Consider the following 21,642-nt stretch of genomic DNA (forward strand, 5'->3'; position numbering starts at 1 on the left):
CTTCCTAGTCCTGGAAGACTTTGGTACAGTTCCACATGTTGTGGTGATCCCTAGCTGCAAAGTTATTTTGGTGCTACTTCATAACTATAATTTTGCTACTGTTTTGAATTGTAATGTAAATACCTGATAAGCAGGACATCTGATCTATGACCCTGTGAAAATAATTATTTAGCGGGTTATCTATGCTGTCTTCTTTTCAAATAACTGCTGGGCCTTTCTATGCACTTTCTATCCTGTTTTAGGTCCTGAATAAAGACACAGAGACCTGCTATATTTATGAACAAGCTGCAAGCCTAAGCTGGGCAGGCTCTGAGCTCTTCTAACCCAACTAGGCTGCTAATAACTAGACCTATGGCCCATTACTTGCCATCTCGTCTTGCCCTGGCTTGCTCTGCTCCATGTGTGTCCTCATGGCTACTCTCTCATTGAGATGTTATGGCAAATCCTCCTGGTCTCTCCACACTCTTCTTGTGATCCTCTGTTTCTCCATTTGATCCCTTTTTTGGGACCCCCTGACTTAGGTTGGAAGTCCTGTATTCTCTCCTGCCCAGCTAACTGTCTGACCAGCTCTTTATTAAGCAATTAGAGGTGATGGAGAAGAATATTTATAAGAACACTGATACTGGTGAGACTCATAAAAATAACAATTCCAAACTCCAGCCTGTATTCAACTCTCTGCAGGTACAGAAATAAGCATTTGAATAATACAAAGACAACCTTTACATAGCACAAAAAACCATCCCCAACATGACCCCTGTGTGGTTTGTGACCCACAGATTGAGAACCACTGCTTTTGTGTGTTTCTCATGGTCCTCATCTTCATATGTGACATGGTCTAAAAGTCCTGCTTGTTGCTGTGTGCCATGGTATGCCTCAGATACAGTTGGAGGTCTAATGCCCAGTGCACACTAGACTCTAGTAAATTATGTTTCTTATAAGTATCAGAGATGAAGATGAAGGGAGAAAAGAAAGACAATTGTGACCATAGATGAGATAGTCATGATGCTAATAAAATTCATGTATTTGTATCAATTATGAATTGATCAGCTTCATAGTTAAACTATTATTAAGGCTGGGAAAACAGAAGCAGCCATGTGATAGATACTGAAACTGTTTATATCTTTCATCACTGAAGATTTCTACAAGCATTTTGATGACAGCTTTATGTTTTGAAATGTTTTTGTTTGCCTAATTGATTTTATTACAGTTTAATTCATTTTGTGTTTTCTCTTTTGCCCCTTTTCCATTAATCAATATATTTATTCACTTTACAGCCTGATCACAAAGCCCCCTCCCAGTCTGACTCTTACAAATCCCTCCCCCCATTATGCCTCGCTCTTCTCCTCAGAGAGGGGAAAACCCCCTTGGGTACTATCCAGCCCTGAGACATCTAGGGCTGAAGATGGGACTGAGCATGTCCTCTCCTTCTGAGACCCAACCAGGCAGTCCAGTTAAGGCACAGGGATCAATCAGCAAGCAACAGAATCGAGAGACAGACTCTACCCACATGAAGATCAACCTGTGTATCTGCTACAAATGTGTAGGGAGTATAGGTCCAGTCCCTGTATGCTCTTTGGTTGATTGTTCAGTCTCTGTGAGCCCCAGGTTAGTTGACTTTGTGGGTCTTCTTGTGGTGTCCTTAACCCCTCCAGCTTGCTCACTTCTATCCCTCCCTCTTCCATGAGACTTCCTGAGTTCCACCTGATGTTTGGCTGCAGGTCATTGCATCTGTTTCCATCTGCTACTGGATGAAGCTTCTCAGGAGACAGTTATGCTAGGTTCCTGTCTGCAAGTGTAGCAGAGTATTATTAATAGTGTCAGGGGTTGGTTCTCTCCTATGGGATGGGTCTTAAGTTGGTCCAGTTGCCCAGGCCTTCAATCTCTGTTCCCTCTTTATACCTGTTTGTCCCCATTCTTCCACTGGAACTACGAAGCTGCCTTCCTGATACTTGCTACAGTAGGAAGATCCAGGGACAACCACATGACTCAAAGCCAGTGTAAGAACAGAATCAACAAAAGCCAGGGCAATATGATGTCTTCAGAGCACAGTTATCCTACTAGAGCAAGCCCTAGTAGGAACACAAGAAACACAAGAAAATGACCTTAAATCAAATCTTATAAAGAGGATAGAGGCCTGTCAGGAGGAAATGAATAAATTCCTCAAAGAAATACAGGAAAATGCAATTAAATAGGTGAAGGAAATGAATAAGACTGTTCAAGACCTGAAAATAGAAATAAATGCAATAAAACAGAAACTCAAAGAATCGTGGAGATAAAAAAAACCTATGAAAGAGAACATGAACAACAGATGCAAGCATCACCAACAGAATATAGGAGATGGAAGAGGGAATCTCAGGTGTAGAAACTATTATAGAAGAAATTAATCATCAGCCAAAGAAAATGTTCAATCTAGAAAAATTCTGACAGAAGACATTCAGAAATCTTGGCTATCATGAAAAGACCTATCCTAAGAATCATAGGAGTAGAAGAAGGCAAAGAATCACAGCTCCAAAATCCAGAAAATATTTTCAGGAAAATCATAGAAGAAAATTTCCCCAACCTAAAGAAAGAAATGCCTATAAATATACTTGAAGCTTACAGAACACAAATTAGATTGGATGAGAAAAGGAAATCCACCCACCACATGATAATCAAAACACTAAATTTATAGGAAAAAGAGAGAATATTAAAAGCTGTAAGAGAAAAAGACCAAGTAACAAACAAAGTCAGACCTATCAGAATTACACCTGACTTCTCAAAAGAGACTCTAAAATATAGAAGGGCTTGGGCAGATGTCTTGCAGCCTCTGAGAAACCACCGATGCCAACCTACACTACTATACCCAGCAAAACTCATAATCACAAAACAAGATCACTCTTTGGAAAAAAACAAGATCATTCAAGACAAAACCAAATTAAACAACATCATTTTGTGTTTTCATTGAAGTAGTTCACTTCCAAGATGAATTTATAACTAATGTGATGAATTTTTAACATATATGATATGATCCCAAAAGTCCTTTGGAGTTCGGGTTAGAGTTTGGACAGCAGAGAAACAGCCATAATATCTGGCATTTAGAGGTTAGGTTTGCTGCCTAAGTTCATCAGCTTCTGCACTATATCAAGAACATCCACATTACAAAGTTGACGGGGTTTGATAAAAGATATTGATGGTGCACATTCTTTGTTGTGGAAATAAGTACACATTAATTGTCTGCTACAGTCTTTGTAGCAACTCTTCATTTCTGCAATGCTTCATTTATAGCAACTACAGACTCTTCCTTTCTGCAATGACAGGATTTTCTTCTGTTGTTTCTAAGTATTCCAAGGCTGATTATTTACAACTCCATTTAGTGTATTAAATGCTAAGCTAGTTTGAATCTGTTTTGTAGATATGTCTGCCTGGATTACATCGTTATTTATGGGAACATCGAATTTTGTATTCCTTCATTTTTCATGCTTCCTTTAGATTCCATTAGTATTCTTTTTTAAAAAAGACAATTTCACCTCCTTTTAATGGAAAGTTCAAGCTTATCCTATAGTTTCTAGCTCAATGACAGGATGCTCTTCTGAAGTTGTTTTCCTGAGAAGGGGCCACTATAGCCCTATTCTCTCTGAGACCTCCACCTTCACCACCCCTCTCCTTAACTCATGGACCTTTTATTTAGTCATGGTCTAATTAATTTTTTTTTTTATCAATCTAGACCTCTTTGCTGATACTTTGCCCCACAGGAGTATTTTAATCTACAGTTTTAAATGTTCTGTGGCTCCAGAATCCCAACATCCTTAGCAAAGTGAGAACTTCCATGTTTCTTCATGTCACCTCAGATTTTCTAAAATTGAAGTTTGGGTGTCCTTTAAGATCTTGGTGGATGTTGGAATGAGCTCTCATTCCTGCTTAGTACTCTCTGGCTTCTAGCTTTGCTAACTGTCAGACTACAGATCCTCATCAGGATGTTCTTCCTCTTCCAATGTTGAAACCTAACAATTTTGTGTAGCTTTCTGTACATCAGCACAGTGTGGTGTGCACTTATCTTCAAAACCGCCCCATTATTTCCTCACTTATTTTGAAATAAAAAAAATCCTGCTTTTAATTTGTACAAGGTCATTTAATCAATGCATCAGTTAGAGTGAGTTAATGCAAAATGTTTTTTGTTAATATCTTTCAAAGGCAGATGAAAGAAAAAATCAGTATGATGTTTTAAAATTTGACAGGATTATAGTTAAGTCTGAGAGAAGTGGCTTCCTTGGATAGGGATTTGTCTGCTTTTCTGTAGATTTCTCTCCCATTATAAAAGCAGGTTTATCTTTTGTGGCATTGTATTTTCCAGCACATAATTTTCAGAAAAGCAGAAAATTGTGGATATTATAACTTTTTACACCCGAGAGCTTTTGTCTGCTTTTGAAAAGAGCATATAAAAATGATGAAGTCACCGCTGCTGAAATCTGCAGGGAGATCAGTGTGGGTGTGGAGCTATGCCTCATACAATGTACGGATTGTTTTATTGATATGAATAGGAGAAATGTTTCCCACTGAAACTGAAGGAAGAGATTGGGTATGCTTATGGTAATTGCCTGGGAAAAATTTTGCAACATACACTTCGGGTGACCCAAATGTCTAACTGGAACATAATGGAAAATACCAAATTCATGTATGAGGTGGCTATAAGTTAAATGGGAAAGCCTACATTTCGACAGACACATTTTCTACCCCATACTCACATTCATGCACATGTCATTGACATTTAAATTGTAGAACCTCGGTATTGGTCTTCTGTCATCTTTTGCCTTACTTATTTTTCTGGGCCTTGAATTTTTGAGAAAGAGTTCTCCAGAGGTGATTCAGGGACATAGATGCAGATGAATGGGACCTGCTTGGATTTGAATGTAAAAAACATCTAGTAGATAGATATGGTTGAACAGTTGGTACCCAGATGGTGGTTCTGTTTTAAAAGTTTTGGGGACCTGTAATACGTGAGGTCTGGTAGCAAGTAGGTCACTGATCACAGGCTTTGAGAGGTATAGCCTGGCCCCACTCTGGTTCCTGGCTTCTGTTTCTGCTACTACCACAGGAGCTGTCAAAAACTTTGCCAAGCCTTCAGCACTGATGAGCTGTGACCACTCAGACTAGGGGATGAAATCAGTCCATCCTTTCTCAGGTTGTTCATGTCCAGTACTCTGCCACACAACAGGAAAAGCAAGAAGTAGGGTTGTGGCTGTGCTGGGAGCTGTACCACATAGCTGGTAGGATTTTTACTGGGTAGAGGGAGGGGCTTTAAGGAGTTTTGAGCTGTGACCGTGTGAAGCCCCAGAATCCTGCAAGCAGAGCTTAAGGGCAGTTCTTAAAGTGCAGGAGAATGAAGGGAGAATGTGGCCAGTGAACACTGTTTGAAAGATTCAGAGGGAAACAAAAGTTCTACTGAGAACTTTGCTAGAAGTCATTCTTATTATATTGTGGGAAAGAACTGGCAATATCATTCCTGTGTCTTGAAAGTTCTTGTGAAGTGGAACTCAGAAGTAATGGGATAATTGGTAAAGGAAATTTCAAGACAAATGTAACATTCAGTCTCTACTGCTGTCTATAGCCAGATTTATAGTGAGAGATGAGAGAAAGTAGAGCAGAAAGATATGAAAAATGTGTGCTACCAAGGAAAGGGACATGTGCATAAGGTGGTTTTAAGCAAAAGGAGTCCCATTATGAAGACTGGCATAAAGAGAACCTTTGCACTGTACTCTGCAGTGGCAGCATGAATGGTGGCCAATGAAGGAGTCGTCTCTACTTGGTTCCTTGATATTGACATAGAAGGTTACAGTAGTCCCTCCTGATAGAAAGTAGTCCCTCTTGTGGTTCATCTACATCTAGAGCTTGTAGCAGGGTTTGGCATTGTCCACAGGATGCTTGTTTTTACTAGCAAGCAGAACGTATGGAAGCTTGCACCAAGGTTCTAGAAAGCTCCTGTGGTAATCTGTCCCTGGACAGATGAGCTTCTTGGTGGGTCAAACTTGGAGCTGTAAGTTGAAGGAGAAGGTACAGTGAAGACACCATGATTTTGGAGATGGCAAGACTTTTGAAGAACTGCTTCAATGAATGTAGATTGTGATGGAGGCAGGGAAGGAGAGAGGGTGGGGGAGAGGGAGAGAGAGAGAATGTTGCTGTCCCTAGGGTGAGAGGGCAGGGATACCTACTCATCTGTAGCCCAGATACATTTTTTTTCGAGACACGGTTTCTCTGTGTAGCCCTGGCTGTCCTGGAACTCACTCTGTAGAGCAGGCTGGCCTTGAACTCAGAAATCTGCCTGCCTCTGCCTCCCAAGTGCTGGGATCAAAGGTGTGTGCCACCACTGCCCGGCAGCCCAGTCGATTTTAACATGAGGTTTTGATGCCAGACATGTTGCTATGGGTTTGCTGTCTGCCCTTTGGGGTTTTGGGCTTGCTTTGAGCTAATCTATCTCTGATATTCCTATATTATTTCCTTTAGGAATGGAGGTGTGTTGTCTTAATATCATTACATTATGGAACTTAAGGGCAGAATAAATCCTATTCCCTTAATGGTTTTCCTCAGGTAGCTCCTCACTGTCAAAAGAAAATTTACTAATACCAGTCCACAGTCACTTCATTCTAACTCTGAAAATGTGTAACGTATATATACTGCTGTAAAAGTAATGAGGGTGTGTAGGTAGAAGGTGTAATTAGCTTTTCATTAGTTACTTAATTCGTTCACTTACAAGAGAGTCAATGCCCATTATAACTCAACCATTGGCTATAGAGAGTTGAGCTAAGCAGGTGCTACTCTCAAGGAGCTTTCTCTTGAATTGGATAATAATACAGTGCAAAATAATACCCTAAGGGATGCAACTTTGTCCTGAATGTGTTGGTTCTGGAAACCAGTATGGGGTGATGAAGGGATAAAGCAAGAACTGACACATGCACAGAAAATCTGGGATTGGGTGGGCCATGCACTCTATAATGGAGCAGCACCAACAATGTCCAACAACCAGAATGCCAGAAGTAGGACGTAGGAAGGCTTTGTAGGGAGCACCTGCAAATTACAGTCATCCAGAAGAGTAAGCTGCACTTGCTAGGTTTTGTACACACTGGTCAATGTTTTGTAAACTCTCATTCATAGACCAGAGGAAGGCTTTACCGCTTTTCAGAATCTTTCCTGGAGGAAGGTTTTTACTGGTTCCTATGGATCTGAACCATCAAGAGTTCCTGGCATGGAAAGAAAAATAACCTATGCTTAGATAAGAGAATCGTGGAAAACAGTTTTGGGGAATGAAAGTCACTGAATGAACTTCCTCAACAGAAATGTCATTTAATTAAGCCTAAAAGGGGAATCAGTTAAAAGCCCAACTCAAAGGAATCATGCTGTGGAAGATGCATGAGGAGCCTCGTGAAAAGGGAGTAAAATGACCTTGAATGGTTAAAGTGGAGATGGATCAGGGGTAGATAAGGGTAGAGGTAGGAACAAAGCCAGAGGCAGCCTTATAGACTGTGCACAATTTTATTTCGCCTGTATTATATTCTGCTTCACTGCATAATAATGTAAAGAAGAATTGAGCTGAAGACTGTCCAGTTGTCTTCAAAGAGTATCCACACTGGCTGCTACTGACTTGTTACACACAGGAAATCTGTGGTGGTTAGAGGGTTTTTTTTTTTTTTTGTTTTTTGTTTTTTTTAATTTCACATTAGTCCTAAAAACACTTAAGTACATTCAGTTCAGCTTACATTCCTGCAGCAAAAGGGATGAATGCCACGAGGAATGCTGACCTACACGGTACAAGCTTTTTAAGTATTTGGCTCATCCACCACTTCCTGTTTCCTGGAGAACAGAATTTAATTATTGTTTTCTATAACTACACATGACAAGCTATGTTTAACTGAAAATCATTCATTTTCTAGGTATAAGGCGGGATCTCGTTTTGTTGGAGTTGTTCTCCAATGCTTGAGTTATTTTTCCTGATGGCCTGAAGGTTGAGTGTAGTATATAGATCTATGCCTTTTGTTACAGTGTACAGAACTGTGTGTTTTGTTAGTGTGTAGGACTGTGCCCGCTGTAACAGTGTGCAGATCTGTGTCTTTTCTTACAGTCCTTACCAAACTCAACGTATGACAGTAGGAAAACAAAACTTCAAGATTAGCAAAAGAAGCCAGGAGAAAGGCAGAAATGAAGCAGAGCAATTGTAGCCTCACTAACATCTTTAGACTTAAAAACAAAAATTAAATATAAATATTTTGATATGCATAATAACATCTTGATCTGAAGATAATAGACATTTGTTTGGGGCTACTGAATACAGTTAATAGTGAATGACCCTCTAAAGCTAGTTAGTTTTCTTTTTGGGGGTCTACTCTGAACAGAGGCAAGGACTCTTTCAGGATGTCAGGGTGAGGGAGTATGAGTGTTTGTTGTGTGTGTGTGTGTGTGTGTGTGTGTGTACACAAGGCTAGAAACTGCCTGAAGGTTAGTCTACTAAATTACATTAGGTTTATTTAGACATCAACCAGAGTTTCTGGTGTGTACTAGAGGGTAAAGTCCAAATGTAGTGGACCATAAGTAACTCAAGCTGCTATTGATTGCACTCATACTATATCCAATGAAATTAGTTTTTTATTGGTTCATGGTTTTAGAACATTATTATGTGAGAGCTAGAGTAATTCTAAATGTAACTTGGAGTGTTTTTCTGTTTTATAAACATTTTTGGTTTTTAACATATTATATTGTTTTATCTGGTAAATTTTATGTTCTTTATGACCATTTTTTTAGATTGTAATTGCAAATTACCCTTTTCCCGTTCTCCCCATCAAGACCCACATGCTCCGCTTGCTCTCTTAAAAAGATCAACTATAAAAGTGTTTTCTGTATACTTGTCTATATAAGAATGATGTCAAGATTTTTAAGTGCTAACAAATATAATGCTGAGTATTCAGCATAGAGAACAGTAGAATATCCAGGGCTATTAGCCAGTTATTATTATTTTCATGAAATTAGGTCTTCTTGTGCATATCAAAATATTATTTTATACATACAGGAAATAGCCATTGTAGGAAGTCCATACAGGACAGTGTTCCCCTAGAATAACAGCATAACACAGTGTTTCACTTCTCACTTAACATATAAGGACTGGAATTCAGTGCCCTGAACTGAACAATCAAAACTTTCCTCCCCTCTCTATAAAGCTTTGGTATATTTAACTGTTAACCTTTAATAGTTGACTTCACTCCCTCTCTTTGTCCTTCTCTCCCTTTTTCCCTCATCTTCCTTCCTTCTTGTGTATATATATATATATATATATATATATATATATATATATATATTCTCCTGTGTGTACAGTGTGTATATGTGCTCCAATGTGTATGCAGATATGCATGCAGTCTCATGTATGTGAAGACCAGAAATTGCGAATCTTCCTCAATCCCTTCCCCTCATTTTGGAGATAAGAGCCCCTCACTGAGCAAGGAATTCGCTGATTCAACTAGACTGGCTAGCCAGAACACTTTAAGGATTCTCCTATTTATGTTTCCCTGGTGATGGGATTATATATACTCACCACCACAACCATCATTTTATGTGTATGCTGGGGATCTGATGTCAGGTCCTTAGGCTTGCATGGCAAGCACATTACCCACTGAGCCATCTCACCCAACCCTTTCCTTTCATTTTCTTAATCTTCATCCTGTCCTGGGACTTAGTAGAACTCATTACATAGGCCACTTTCTTCAAACTTGCAATCCTACTTCCTTACCCTCTCAACTGCAGGACTGCAGCATGTTTAACCATGCCTGGCTTTAGCTGAGTTTAGTAAACAGGCACACGTACTGAACATTTGTATTTTAAAAATCAAGACATAGTTTTAGTTCTTAATATAATTTTACCATCCTCAATGGATTATTTTGGTCTAGTTAGAGGGCACATAACTCTTAAAAACATCATTTATATTTGTTAAAGCTTCATCTAATAATTGTTAGGAGATTCATTTCAATTATTTATCTGTAATGTAATTCTACTTTAAAGTGAAAAATGGTAGGTCATTCCATTGCTCCTATTGGCTCTGGCTAAGTTATCATTCTAGGGTATGGTGGTTCTTTAATAGCTGAAGCAAAATATCTCTTGGAGCTTTTGAATGAATTTCTATGGAGTTTTGATACCTGAAAACGTGTTTCAGAGCTCCCAACTACAACTCCCAAGCTCTACAACTTGATTTTTTTTGTTACAGTGACACTCTCCAACTGTGTTGACTACTTAGTATTTGTGAGTCAAAGGCCCCACGCGATCTATACTGAAAATCTCTCTCACAAATATATTGCTTTCATGTTTCAGTATGTTGTCTTATTTGTACCTTGACATTATGTAGTTTTCAATTTTCCTTTGTCCCAGTGTACTTGTTTTTATGTTTTAAGGCTCGGTACCTTCTTTCTATCCTATATTTGGCTTCAGTTTTCTATTCCTCAGACCTCTGCATGGACCCACTGACTGTGGTGTCATTCTGCATAGCTTGTTCTACTGTAACTAAGCATATTGCCTTCACCACCTCTTTTCATGGATCTCTCACACAGATTTGTGTATGTATATGTGTATGTGTATAAATCACTGTGATTAATGATGATAGAACTATGTTGAAGGAAACTTCTGTAATAATCTCTTTGCCTGGACATCTGCCAGATACAGTTCTGTAGATAAATAGGTAGCTTCTGGGTGTCTATCAATCATGTGAAGAATTGCAAAGAGTTTAAAACACTAAGCACATTCAAGAAGTTCTAACTTATTTCATAGCCAAGGAAAGGACTGTGTTCACAAGAGGAGAGGATGCAAAGGAAGCAGGATTGTAGATGCTGCAGAAAGTAGCTAAGTGAGTCAGCAATAGAGATGCAGTTGCTGGTGGTCAGCCTTCTGTAATTACAAGAGAGGCTTTGATGGAGAAATGAGCTCTAGACAGTCACCCAGCATTGGGCTGAAGAAGTGGATTCGAATTCAGCATGCAAAATATTCAGATCATTCATTAATATTCTCTATTGAGCCTTAAACCTACCTTCTTTACAGTGAAGAAATCCCTGCTTTAAAACTTGCCTGAGGGTTTGGAAAATAAATCAGTCAGTAAAAAGGCTTGCTTTGCAAACATTAAGATTGAGCTCATTCTCCAGAAGCCATGTAAATAAACTGAGTGTGGCAAGATGTGCTGCAATTTCAGAGCTGGGGATGTAGAGACAGGAACATCCCTGGGGCTTGCTGATCATCATCCTAGGCTGCTTGGTAAGTTCCAGGCCAGTGAGGGACAGTGTCTTGAAAAAGTAGATAATACCTGAGGAATTTTACCTGAGATCCTCTTCTGGCCCTTATACCCATGCACATGTATGTGCATGCACACCTGAACACAGATTAACCTGCACAAAATACACATAATTACAGTCTGAGACATTCACACTTAAATATTTGTGACATATGATTTTGATTTTATATGTTTCTGCAAATATCTATTTTTAATATTTGTAAATAATTTGGGGTAATACACTAAATAATACCCATTTAGCAGGTTACTAATAATATCTTATAAATGAAAGTTGTATGACATGGTATGTTTTTATACAAACAAAACAAATCTATTTCTCAAGCAAGAGGAATATCCATTCAAGAAAAGCAACTTGTGCACAGGAAAAATAATGGCATTATTCAGGTTGCCTTTGAATAATAATTTCTACTCAATAATAATTTGCCTAAAACTTGAATTTATTTGTTTTATGTATATTAACTCATGATTATATAGAAATTCTGCAATGGCACTTATATATGCATCGAGGTTATTTTCCTATTCTATAGAAAAATTAAACTTTATACATGCAAATAAAGTTAGGTTATATTCATTTGAAGGAAAATTAGTTGAAACGATAAATTTGTTTACTTTTGTCATTCCCATTCGGCATGTTGGTAGATGTAATAAAGAAAAAGGTCATTAATTACAGATGGTAAGAAGAGCAGTAGTTTAGATTTTTGTTAAGGATAATATGGTCTCTGGGTTGTTATATATGGAAGACTATATGTGCTTGAGATAAGAGAACCCGTTTAAATTTGTATGCTTTTAAAGGATCTACCATTGTATTCACCTGGTATCTACAGACTCCTAACATTGCCACCAATTGGAAGTGTTTCAGGAATGCTGATTCCTGCATCCAGGAAAATGAAAAAAATATTATTTTGGATAAGGTTATGAGAGATTCTCATGCATGTCTAAGTTTGGGAATTGTTAACTTCTGCATTTGATATGAGCATCTCAAAGGCAGAAACTTTTCCTTCATTTGTATTGACTCAATGCTCAGTTTAGCAACCATGGAATGTGTTGCCTGGTTTGTATTGGTTGGTAGCTTTATATATTTTCTTAATACACAGTACAGCTTTGGATATTTAATGTCTATATAATGAAATGGACCTTGAATTTCTCATGACAGTACTTCATTTGTTAAAGTTATCTTAACAAATTTTAAGGTTATCTTAACAGTTTTTGGTAATTTCTCATCAGAATAATAGTTGGCCCTCAAAGTGCTTATGGCAGAGGGAGAGAGAAATTCAGAAAGGAACACAATTCTTTTTGTCTTTTTTTTTTTTTTTTTTTCCAGAGCTGAGGACCGAACCCAGGGCCTTGCGCTTGCTAGGCAAGCGCTCTACCACTGAGCTAAATCCCCAACCCCAAGGAACACAATTCTTAAGGGAGTATTAGGTTTGTTATCTCTTCTGCCAGTTGTTTGATAGATGTTGGATGCAGCTGTACCTGATCCTTCTCCGTGGTCAAATCCAACAACTAATTAGGAGAGACTTGTTACAAACTTTCTTCCAAATCTTGGGCCCAGAAAAGTGATAAGAGTTAAGAGATTATTATACGAGCTCCTGGATTTAAGATAGTAATCAACTAACTTTATCTATATCAAGTACTTCTTCCAAGTGGATTTCACTACCTAGAGTTCCCCACACCTCTCAAAACAGGTCTAGGGACTTCAACAAGTTAAAAATTCCAAAACTGTACAGAAGAACAATGGACTTAAGTTGTACAGACCAGAATCTGAGTATTAACACCTTCCTGGCTGTGTCATCATAAATTGGCTCCTTATTTTCCAGCCTCTTTATCCATAAGAAAATACATAATGATAACACTTGCTTGTGTCTAGGTGTGCAGTGTGATTTCAGCATATATATGTTTTAAACATTCAATATAACTTTCAGAATATGATAAAATCTTAGTAATATAGGGTAGTAAATGTGAAAGAGATAGAATGGTGTGCTAAAGTGTAATTTGAAAGAGGAAGACTTGAAATAAGTGAGTGAAATTAGTATCAGCACATACTTAATATATTGCTCTGTGCAAGGAGATATGAGTTCATGTGTTGTCTTGGAAAAATCTGAATGGGCTCCAGGGCACCTTTACTGGATCTAGGAGAAGGATTACTGTGAAAACCCAGAGAGAGACTTGTAATCAACATGTTTATAGAAGTTCTGCCCGTTCTGGGTTCATATGGGATTGGGTCTCAGTGACCCCCATGACACAACAGACCCTGGTCTCCGTGTTCTTATGTTTTCTGTGTATATATTCCCATTTGAAAGGATTCATTTCCCCTGGACAATTCATCTTCCTCCCTGGTATCCATATTTTCAATAGTATTTAATCTGTGCAGATTTTTTCATTTAGTCAAGGGTAAATCTTTGGATGTGATCAGCTCCCAAGGGTCTGGGTCTTGCTAAGGGATACTAACATCATGCAGCCAGTCAGCTGGGATTGTCTACCTCCTGCATTTTTTTCTCAGCTTTTGAGAAGGACATTAGAAACAGCAATACTCATCTCCCATTTATTAGCAGATCCTATGAATTGTATCGACTATTATTTTACCAATAAATAAATTGAGCCACAGGACACAGTAAATTCTTAACAAAGTCACAGAGAAAGAATGTTCCAGAGATAAATTGAAAGCTAGGGAAGTGAGCTCCTGAGTCTAAGCTCTTAATTAGACTAGCTCAAAGGCTGACTCAAACAAAGAAAGACCATAGTGAAGACTCAAAGCTAAGTGGACCAAACAAGGGAAACAAAGCTTTTATAGTAATTACTAATATTTCCTCAGACTGGAAAGAAAGTGCATCTCTCCACCACTCCCTTGTTTATACCCACACTAGGACTGCAGGGCAAATGGGAGGGAAGTGGAATATTGGCAGATTCTGATTCTGAGACAACTCAACCAACATGTTTTGTAAAAAGTGAGTTAGCTTCTCAGAAACACATTTTTGAATCTTTGACTCCTGGGACTTGAATTCTTTCAGGCTTAGTTAAGCCTTGACTCTTCTTGGAAGGAAGCTCTCTGACAACCTACCTTCTTTCCTCAGATCCATACTTTAATAGTATTTCCACTGTGCAGATGTTTGCAGTTAGTTCATGGTAAATCTTTATTAAATGACCATTACGCTATAAGGAAAGCATTTAATTCTTTAATTTTACCACATATCTTGGAAAGTTGCTTTAAATATGTATTTTTGAACTAAAATATTTAGAGAAAGAAAGTTTTTCTAGACACAGATTATTTCCTGTGCTGGCCCAAGAGTGGAAATGTTAAGAATGGCAGCCCTGGGTGACACCACAGCAGTGTTCATATACATCCTTGTCACATTGACTAACATATTCCTTGTTTACTTAGGCTGTCAAAGACATCAATATCATACTGAGGTTAAGTTATGCTTTTTTACTCAAGCAATTAGAATATTGATTATTTCTAGCCAAGAAGAAATATGTAGGGCCCAAAACAATTATACTTAACTGGAAACAATTATCAAGTGCCTTGGCTTTAAGGAGAAAAGATTTATAGTATAGTTGGTGTGTATATGTGTTTGGATATGTAGCACTTATACTTAAGGCCATTATAAAATACTCTTTGTACATATGTATCTTGTCTGATGAATGGTGCCATATTTCAATTGGAGTTTTAAATTTATCAAATAGCTGAGCAAATGTATTTTAATAACAGTTAAAACAATATACCTATCACTATAAACCTGTGTGTGTTCTAAAAGAAGACATTGAATTTTCATTTAGTAACTAAGTTTAACTAATATGAAAAAACCTTTAAGATGTTAATAAGCACATGAAAGTACCCAAGAAATTCACTTATATTTTTAAAATTTTCATGTATTTATTTATTTACATTCCAATCACAGCCCCTTCCTCCCAGTTCCCCCCTCCTAAAGCCCCTTCCTCCACTTCCCCTCCTTCTCCTCTGAGAAGAGGAAAACCCCCTCTGGGTATCACCCCACCCTGTCACATCAAGCCCCTGTAAGACTAGGCACATCCTCTCCCACTGAGGCCAGACAAGGTGGCCCAGTTATGGGAACTGGATCCACAGACAGGCAACAGATTCAGTTTCTGCCCTAGTTATTGGGGGACCCATGAAGACCAGTTGCATATCTGCTATATATGTGCAGGAGGCCTAGGTCCAGCCTATACTTGATCTTCGTTTGGTGGTTCAGTCTCTGGGAGCCCCAATGGGTACATGTTAATTGACTCTGTTGGTCTTCTTGTGGGGTCCTTATCCCTTCTAGGTTCAATTCTTTTCCTAACTCTTTGACAAGACTTCCCAAGATCTATCTAAGGTTTGGCTGTGGATCTCTGCATTTGTTTTCATTCGCCATTGGGTGGAGCCTCTCAGAGGACAGTTATGCTAGGCTGGTCTGCAAGTATAAGAGAGTATCATTAATAGTGCCAGAGATTCATGGTTGCCGATAGCATGGGTCTCAATTTAGGTCAGGCGTTGGTTGGCCATTCCCCCTGTCTCTGCTATATCTTTGTCCCTGCTCATCTTATAGGCAGGACACATTTTAGATTGAAGGTTTTTCGGGTGAGTTGCTGTCCTTGTACCTCCACTGGGAGCCTGTCTGGCTACAAGAAGTAGCCACTGCATTCTCCATACCCAGACTGCTAGTCTCAGCTAGGCGCTGAGCAGCTTAGGAGCTTCTCTCATGACACAGCTCATGTTTTCAACATAGATCTTTATACGTAAGTGAAAGGGGAGTTTTAAACTAAGTCAGTTCTTCTGAATTCAGAGTTTTGTCTGGAAGGATTTGTTTCTGCGGTTGCCATGATTTCTATCTGAGAAATGAGAAATGAATCAGATTATCCTGATGCAGTACCATAGATCCTGTTGAAGACCTGAGACCCCAGGCCCTGAGAAAGATAATTTGTTCCTGTAGCAATTGTAGTAGATAGCAAGAGTAGAGGGACAGATCTTGCTCTTTGAAATGCATCTCCCACAAGAGAGATGAGGTTAGGTTAGTTGTTTGTTGTCTGGCAGTGGGGACCTTTATAAGTATCTTGATATTAGGAAAGCCTAACTTTAACCAAGGGATGCTGATAAATCAGCTCATCTGTAAGTTATATGGAAGATATATCATTATGAACTGGGAATGTTTGGAAATGTGATCCAGGGAGACTGATATCTCTATTCTAACTTTCTAAAAGATATGCAGGTCTGCAGGAGGAAAGGTATAGTTGTCATTGCAGGTGGCCCACTGCACAAACATGGAAGAGTCATGGAGCAAATTCGATGCTAATGTTTCAAATGTTTTGGGCATTTTAGAATGCCCATGAACACTTAGATGATGTGATTTCTTGGGGGAAACTTGATTCGTAATGGGAATTGGTATCTACCATAGTGTTAATAGGTATGTGTGACAAGGAGGGCTTGTGTTTGCTTTGTACAATCCAAGGTTCTCTTTGAATTTGGGGCTCAGTATAGTTTTTAAATGGAAATAAAATCTTAAGGGTTATCAGTGAACTAACTTCTGTGTCAGAGTTAGGTCTTCAAGCCTGCCCTCTGGATCCTCCAGTAGGTTATAGCAGTATGTGGATTTAGGCTATTGAGTAGGGCATCTTGGGACTACAGTTCCATGTGTTAGGAACAGCATTGCATTTCAGACATATAGATTGTAATATGTAATATATGCCATGCAGGTATGTACCATGGGATGAACCAGGACATTATTATATAGTTAGATTTTATAAGAGAATCCTATACAATAATTTTTAAATTTGTGTTCATAATGTGGAGCAAGAGAATGCCAGGTTATAATAAATATTTTATTAGGAAAGTTCTTTTTACAGTAGATATACTATCCCTTCTAAATCTAGTCTAAAGTTACCACTTTCTTTTGTTTGTTGAGACAGAGTCTTCTCTGTTGGCATGGTGCTGACACAGGTCCACAGGACTCTGTGCCTGAGTGCTGGGATCAAAGGTATATGCCACCACACCCAAATGAGCTACCTCTTAGAAGGTGGTTTTTGGCAATGTCTTTGTTTTTGGTTATTACTGCACAAGTGCAGTTCTTATTTATCTCTAACAGACATCATTGCAATAATTCCTTCCTGCTTTCCTTACCTTTAGTTAATCCAGGTGGAGTGAATTTTACTGTTTAAACTACAGGATATTTAACGACCTCCTGCAATCCCACCGCCCACTCAGCCTTTCTCTTCTGGTCTGTGAAAGTCCCCTGTAATAAATTCTTCATAAAACATAAACCATGCTCCTTCCTGTTCCTTAGTGCTTTCACAGTGCCCAGAACTTTTTGCCATTTTGAAACAGTTTCCTATATATTTTTTATTTTAAAATAATATACATTATTCATGGATTAGTTCCAATTATCTTTCTTGTGATAGTCTGATAAATTTATTAGATTTATTAGAGTATATGCTGCAAGGCTCCATGAGTTTATAGCAGATTTGCTGTTTGTCATAAAATGCCTTATTTATGTTCATGTTTGTCTTTTTAGATTGTAAATATCTTCTGGTGTGCCTTTTCTTCTAGTGTATTAAAGTCACATCCACAGTTATGGATCACACAGGCAGAGTCATTAAGAACTTCACAGACCAATGCTACAGTTTTATCTGTGTGAATGTAAGTAGTAACCAGAATTGGTTGGAGCCATTTGAGACCCAAGCAAACAGTGTCAGAGAATGGACCCCTTCTTGACTCTTGTGCAACAGAAGATTTTAACAGATTAGTTGTGCTATTCACTATATGATTTAAAATTGTATTTTTTTACCATTTCTAATAGGAAAACATTATCTTATGAACCCAACTCCTATTAGATGCAAGTATTGCTTCCATTGACAGTAATTTTAATTTTAGTAGATAAGTAAGTTCAACCCAAGATATAGCTCAACTCTTAGTATGCATAAATTATGGGTATCTTTTAAAGTGGTTTAATGTTAATTTTGCTAAATTAGCATTTGAATATCATGTAAATTGAATATCCTGTAAAGTTCATCTCCCTGTGAGTCACCTTCTATTCTGTAAGAACTTCCTTTGACTTTCTCTTATTTTCTTGTATTTGAGGTTGTGTCCTCCGATAGTCAAGAAATCGGAAAGTTACTGAGTATACTCGAAGAGAGCAGCCTTCCTCTTCTGTATCCTGTAGTTGTTGTTTTGGTAAGTGAGTAAATATGTCTCTTTTCTCATTGACCCTCTGCTACCTTCTTTATAACCTAATGTCTCTCTTTGAAAACAACTGGATTCAACTGAGAGTATTCACCAAAATTTAGAAGACTTCAGGGAAATTACATTGACTTTTCTGCTGACGTGTGCCTTTGTGGCTGATCATGTGACTCAATGATATTGAAAAACTACTTCATTCCACTAGCAATCAATTTATTTATCCTAACCAAAATAGAAAAATTTGTGGCTAAGCTGACTTATTGTTAAGCTAATGTCTAAGCACTGTACTTAGGGTTTTCTATCAGCACAGCAGAATCAAAAGCAGAAGAAATCCAAAGGCTTAAAGAATGTAAGGAAGAAATAACAGGAAAATTCTTGTTGGCCTAAGCATAAGTAGAATGAGTGAATGGTTGAAGAAAGTATGTAGAAGAATGGTCTCGGCATCTTTGGAAACACCACAAACACACACATGCACACACACATGCATGTGTGTGCATGCATACACACACACACACACACACACACACACATAGACACACACACACATGACATTCTCACACACATTTGCCAATGACTGAAAGGATATGTTGACTGAAGAATTCACTGAGGAAAAAGATAAGAATCCGTGCCAGCCTAACCAGCAAAGAAACAGTGCCTGAGATCTATAATACCTTTTATCCAGTGGAGAGGGCTTCCAGATGTTCTCAGAAATTCCTAATGACCACCCTATTCCTGAGGCTCAAGCCTATTGTATAGTATGGGAATTTAATTCTTGTTATAGGTAAGGTCTTAACACAAAACAAAGATAAAACTTTGAATTAAAGATAACTCTGACAGAAGCAGCAAGTTGGGTAGAGTGGGCTTAGTTCACTCACCGGCCACGTGTAGGTTCGAGAAGTGCAGCTAGTATGAAACCCATCACATGTGAGTGATTTCCTGAGCAACAGGGTGTCATTTAGTGTTAGGAAGGTTGTGGAATCAACTCAATGGTGAAACACTGCAGGGCTTTGAGGATCGTAGGACATATTTGTAGTGCTGGGTTGAGCCCTCCATTCCATATTTCTTTGTATAGAGATCTTCATTTGATCTCCATAGGTGAGATGCCAAGGGGAATATTCAGCCTAGTAAGAAGACACTAATGCGTTGGTTCCTTTCTTAAGATGTTTAACCTCGAGCTCCATTTTCCTTAATGTAGAATGAATAAATGTGGATGAATAAATGCAGAAAGTAACTCCCACCCTGCATTGGGCCCTTAGCAAGCCTGCATTGCCGGCTTGTCCTGTGGTACTTGTCTGGCTCCTCTTCCTTCCACTCTGGATAGGATAATTCAAAGTTCACTTCCATTACTTTTACGTGTCACATTTTCCACCTTTCTCCTGGGTACTTCTGTTGGAATGCCTGTCTTTTCAGATTCAGTATCTCAGCTCTATCTCGGTATCCCTAAGGTAACAGTTTTCATGCCACAACAGGTACTTTAAGCCACAGGCACCCAGACTTGTTGCCCTATGGATGAGAGTTTAGCTAATTATTTGGCAAGTTGGTAGAAGTATAGGAATAATATGATTGTAAGATTCAGTAAAATGACTGTATGTCTAGATAGGCCATACTTTATACTTTAAAGGAAAAGTACATATACATGTAGTGTGGTCATTGATAATGTGTATATAAATGAATATATATATATATATATATATATATGGATATACACATTTTGTTTAACAAGAAAGACATATATATTAAAAGCTTTAGAACCATTCTTTCTCTTTGCTTCCATCTAAGTTAACTTGCTAGGGAACCAATATACAAATAAGCTTTTGTTTTGATTTTTAATGAGGATTTAAGTTAAATGACTCTAAACTCTGAGTCTAGACCAAAAGGTATCTGTCCATTTCTGCACACAGGTACTTTTATTCACCACAAATATGTTCTAAAATTATAAGGTATAGAGGTATAGTGGCTATTCCTGGTTGCCAACTTGACTATATCTGAAATAAACTACAATCCAGAATTAGAAGGCTCACCTGGCCCTAATCTGGAGGCTGAGAGATAACAAGTTTCCGACCTGAATCTTGGCATGGAGATCTTGAGGTATAGTGGCTACGAATCCCAGAGGATTAAGATAGAAAGATCTTTGAGTTCAAGATCATCTGGGATTAAATGTGTGGTGGCATAGTGGCTATGAATCCTAGAAGATTAAGACTGGAAGATCTACGAGTTCAATCAGGGTCACCTGGGGTTAAAGGTGTTACCACACCTTTAACCCGGGCCACACCTTTTGCTGGAGACCTATATAAGGAAGAAGGATAGCTCGCTCTTTTTCAATTGCTTGCCTTGTGGGACTGAGCAACTGCTGCATCCTTGGACTTCCATTCACAGCTGCTGCCGACCATTGTTGGGAGTTGGACTACAGACTGTAAGTCTGCAATAAATTCCTTTACTACATAGAGACTATCATAACTTCTGTGACTCTAAAGAACCCTGACTAATACAAGAGGGGTATGTGTTTTTCCTTGGAACTAATGTGGTTCAATAGATATAAAATGTAACAAGGTTTTATGAAGCCCAGGTTTGTCTTATAGTCATTGTGCTACCAGAAATGACTGCCGTTAATTCTTCACCTCCAAGTGCAGTGATGACAGGGCTGGAGGCTCCACCCCTTTCTGGTCACACTGTAAATGCTTACAGGACTGTTTAGTGCTCAATGAGACGATATAAAGGCTATCAACCTCCAGTTTGATTCTCCTTGAGAAAGTTGTCATCTGCATGTTGTTGAGGTCAAATACTTATAGAAAAAGGAGGCAGGAGGTCAACTAAGCTAGGGTATTTGACCAGAGCATTAGTGGGTGAATTTTAAAAAATTATTTTCATTAATTAAATAATAAAGTGTTTAGTGTATTAGTATGTATGTATGTGTCAGTGTGTGTGGGTGTACATGTACAAATGTACATGCACATGTGCATGTAGGTCAGAGGATAACTTATGGAAATGGATTATCTCCTCCCCCATATTCTGGGGTTTGACCCCTGTCCTCATGTTGGTGCCTTTCTCCATTGAGCCATTTCAGTCTTTTTCTTTTTCACTTTTGAAAGGCATTTTTTTTTTATTGTTACTATTAGATTTTTTTTTATTTTAGATATTTTCTTTATTTACATGCAAGTTTCTCCATTCCCAGTTTCCCCTCCAAAAAACA

The 21,642-nt window shown here is 38.4% G+C and overlaps 1 protein-coding gene across 1 annotated transcript in view; it reads left to right on the forward strand.

Annotated features, from left to right (window-relative positions):
* Positions 1 to 21,642, forward strand: part of Crppa (CDP-L-ribitol pyrophosphorylase A) — a 288,105-nt gene that overhangs the window by 106,839 nt on the left and 159,624 nt on the right. The window contains exons 7-8 of the mRNA XM_031355623.1: positions 17,823 to 17,912; positions 18,354 to 18,446. Of these exons, the coding sequence (XP_031211483.1) occupies positions 17,823 to 17,912; positions 18,354 to 18,446 (183 nt within the window). The remainder of the gene's footprint in view (positions 1 to 17,822; positions 17,913 to 18,353; positions 18,447 to 21,642) is intronic.

Source organism: Mastomys coucha, unplaced genomic scaffold, assembly GCF_008632895.1.
Source record: "Mastomys coucha isolate ucsf_1 unplaced genomic scaffold, UCSF_Mcou_1 pScaffold6, whole genome shotgun sequence".
NCBI classification, from domain to species: Eukaryota; Metazoa; Chordata; class Mammalia; order Rodentia; family Muridae; genus Mastomys; species Mastomys coucha.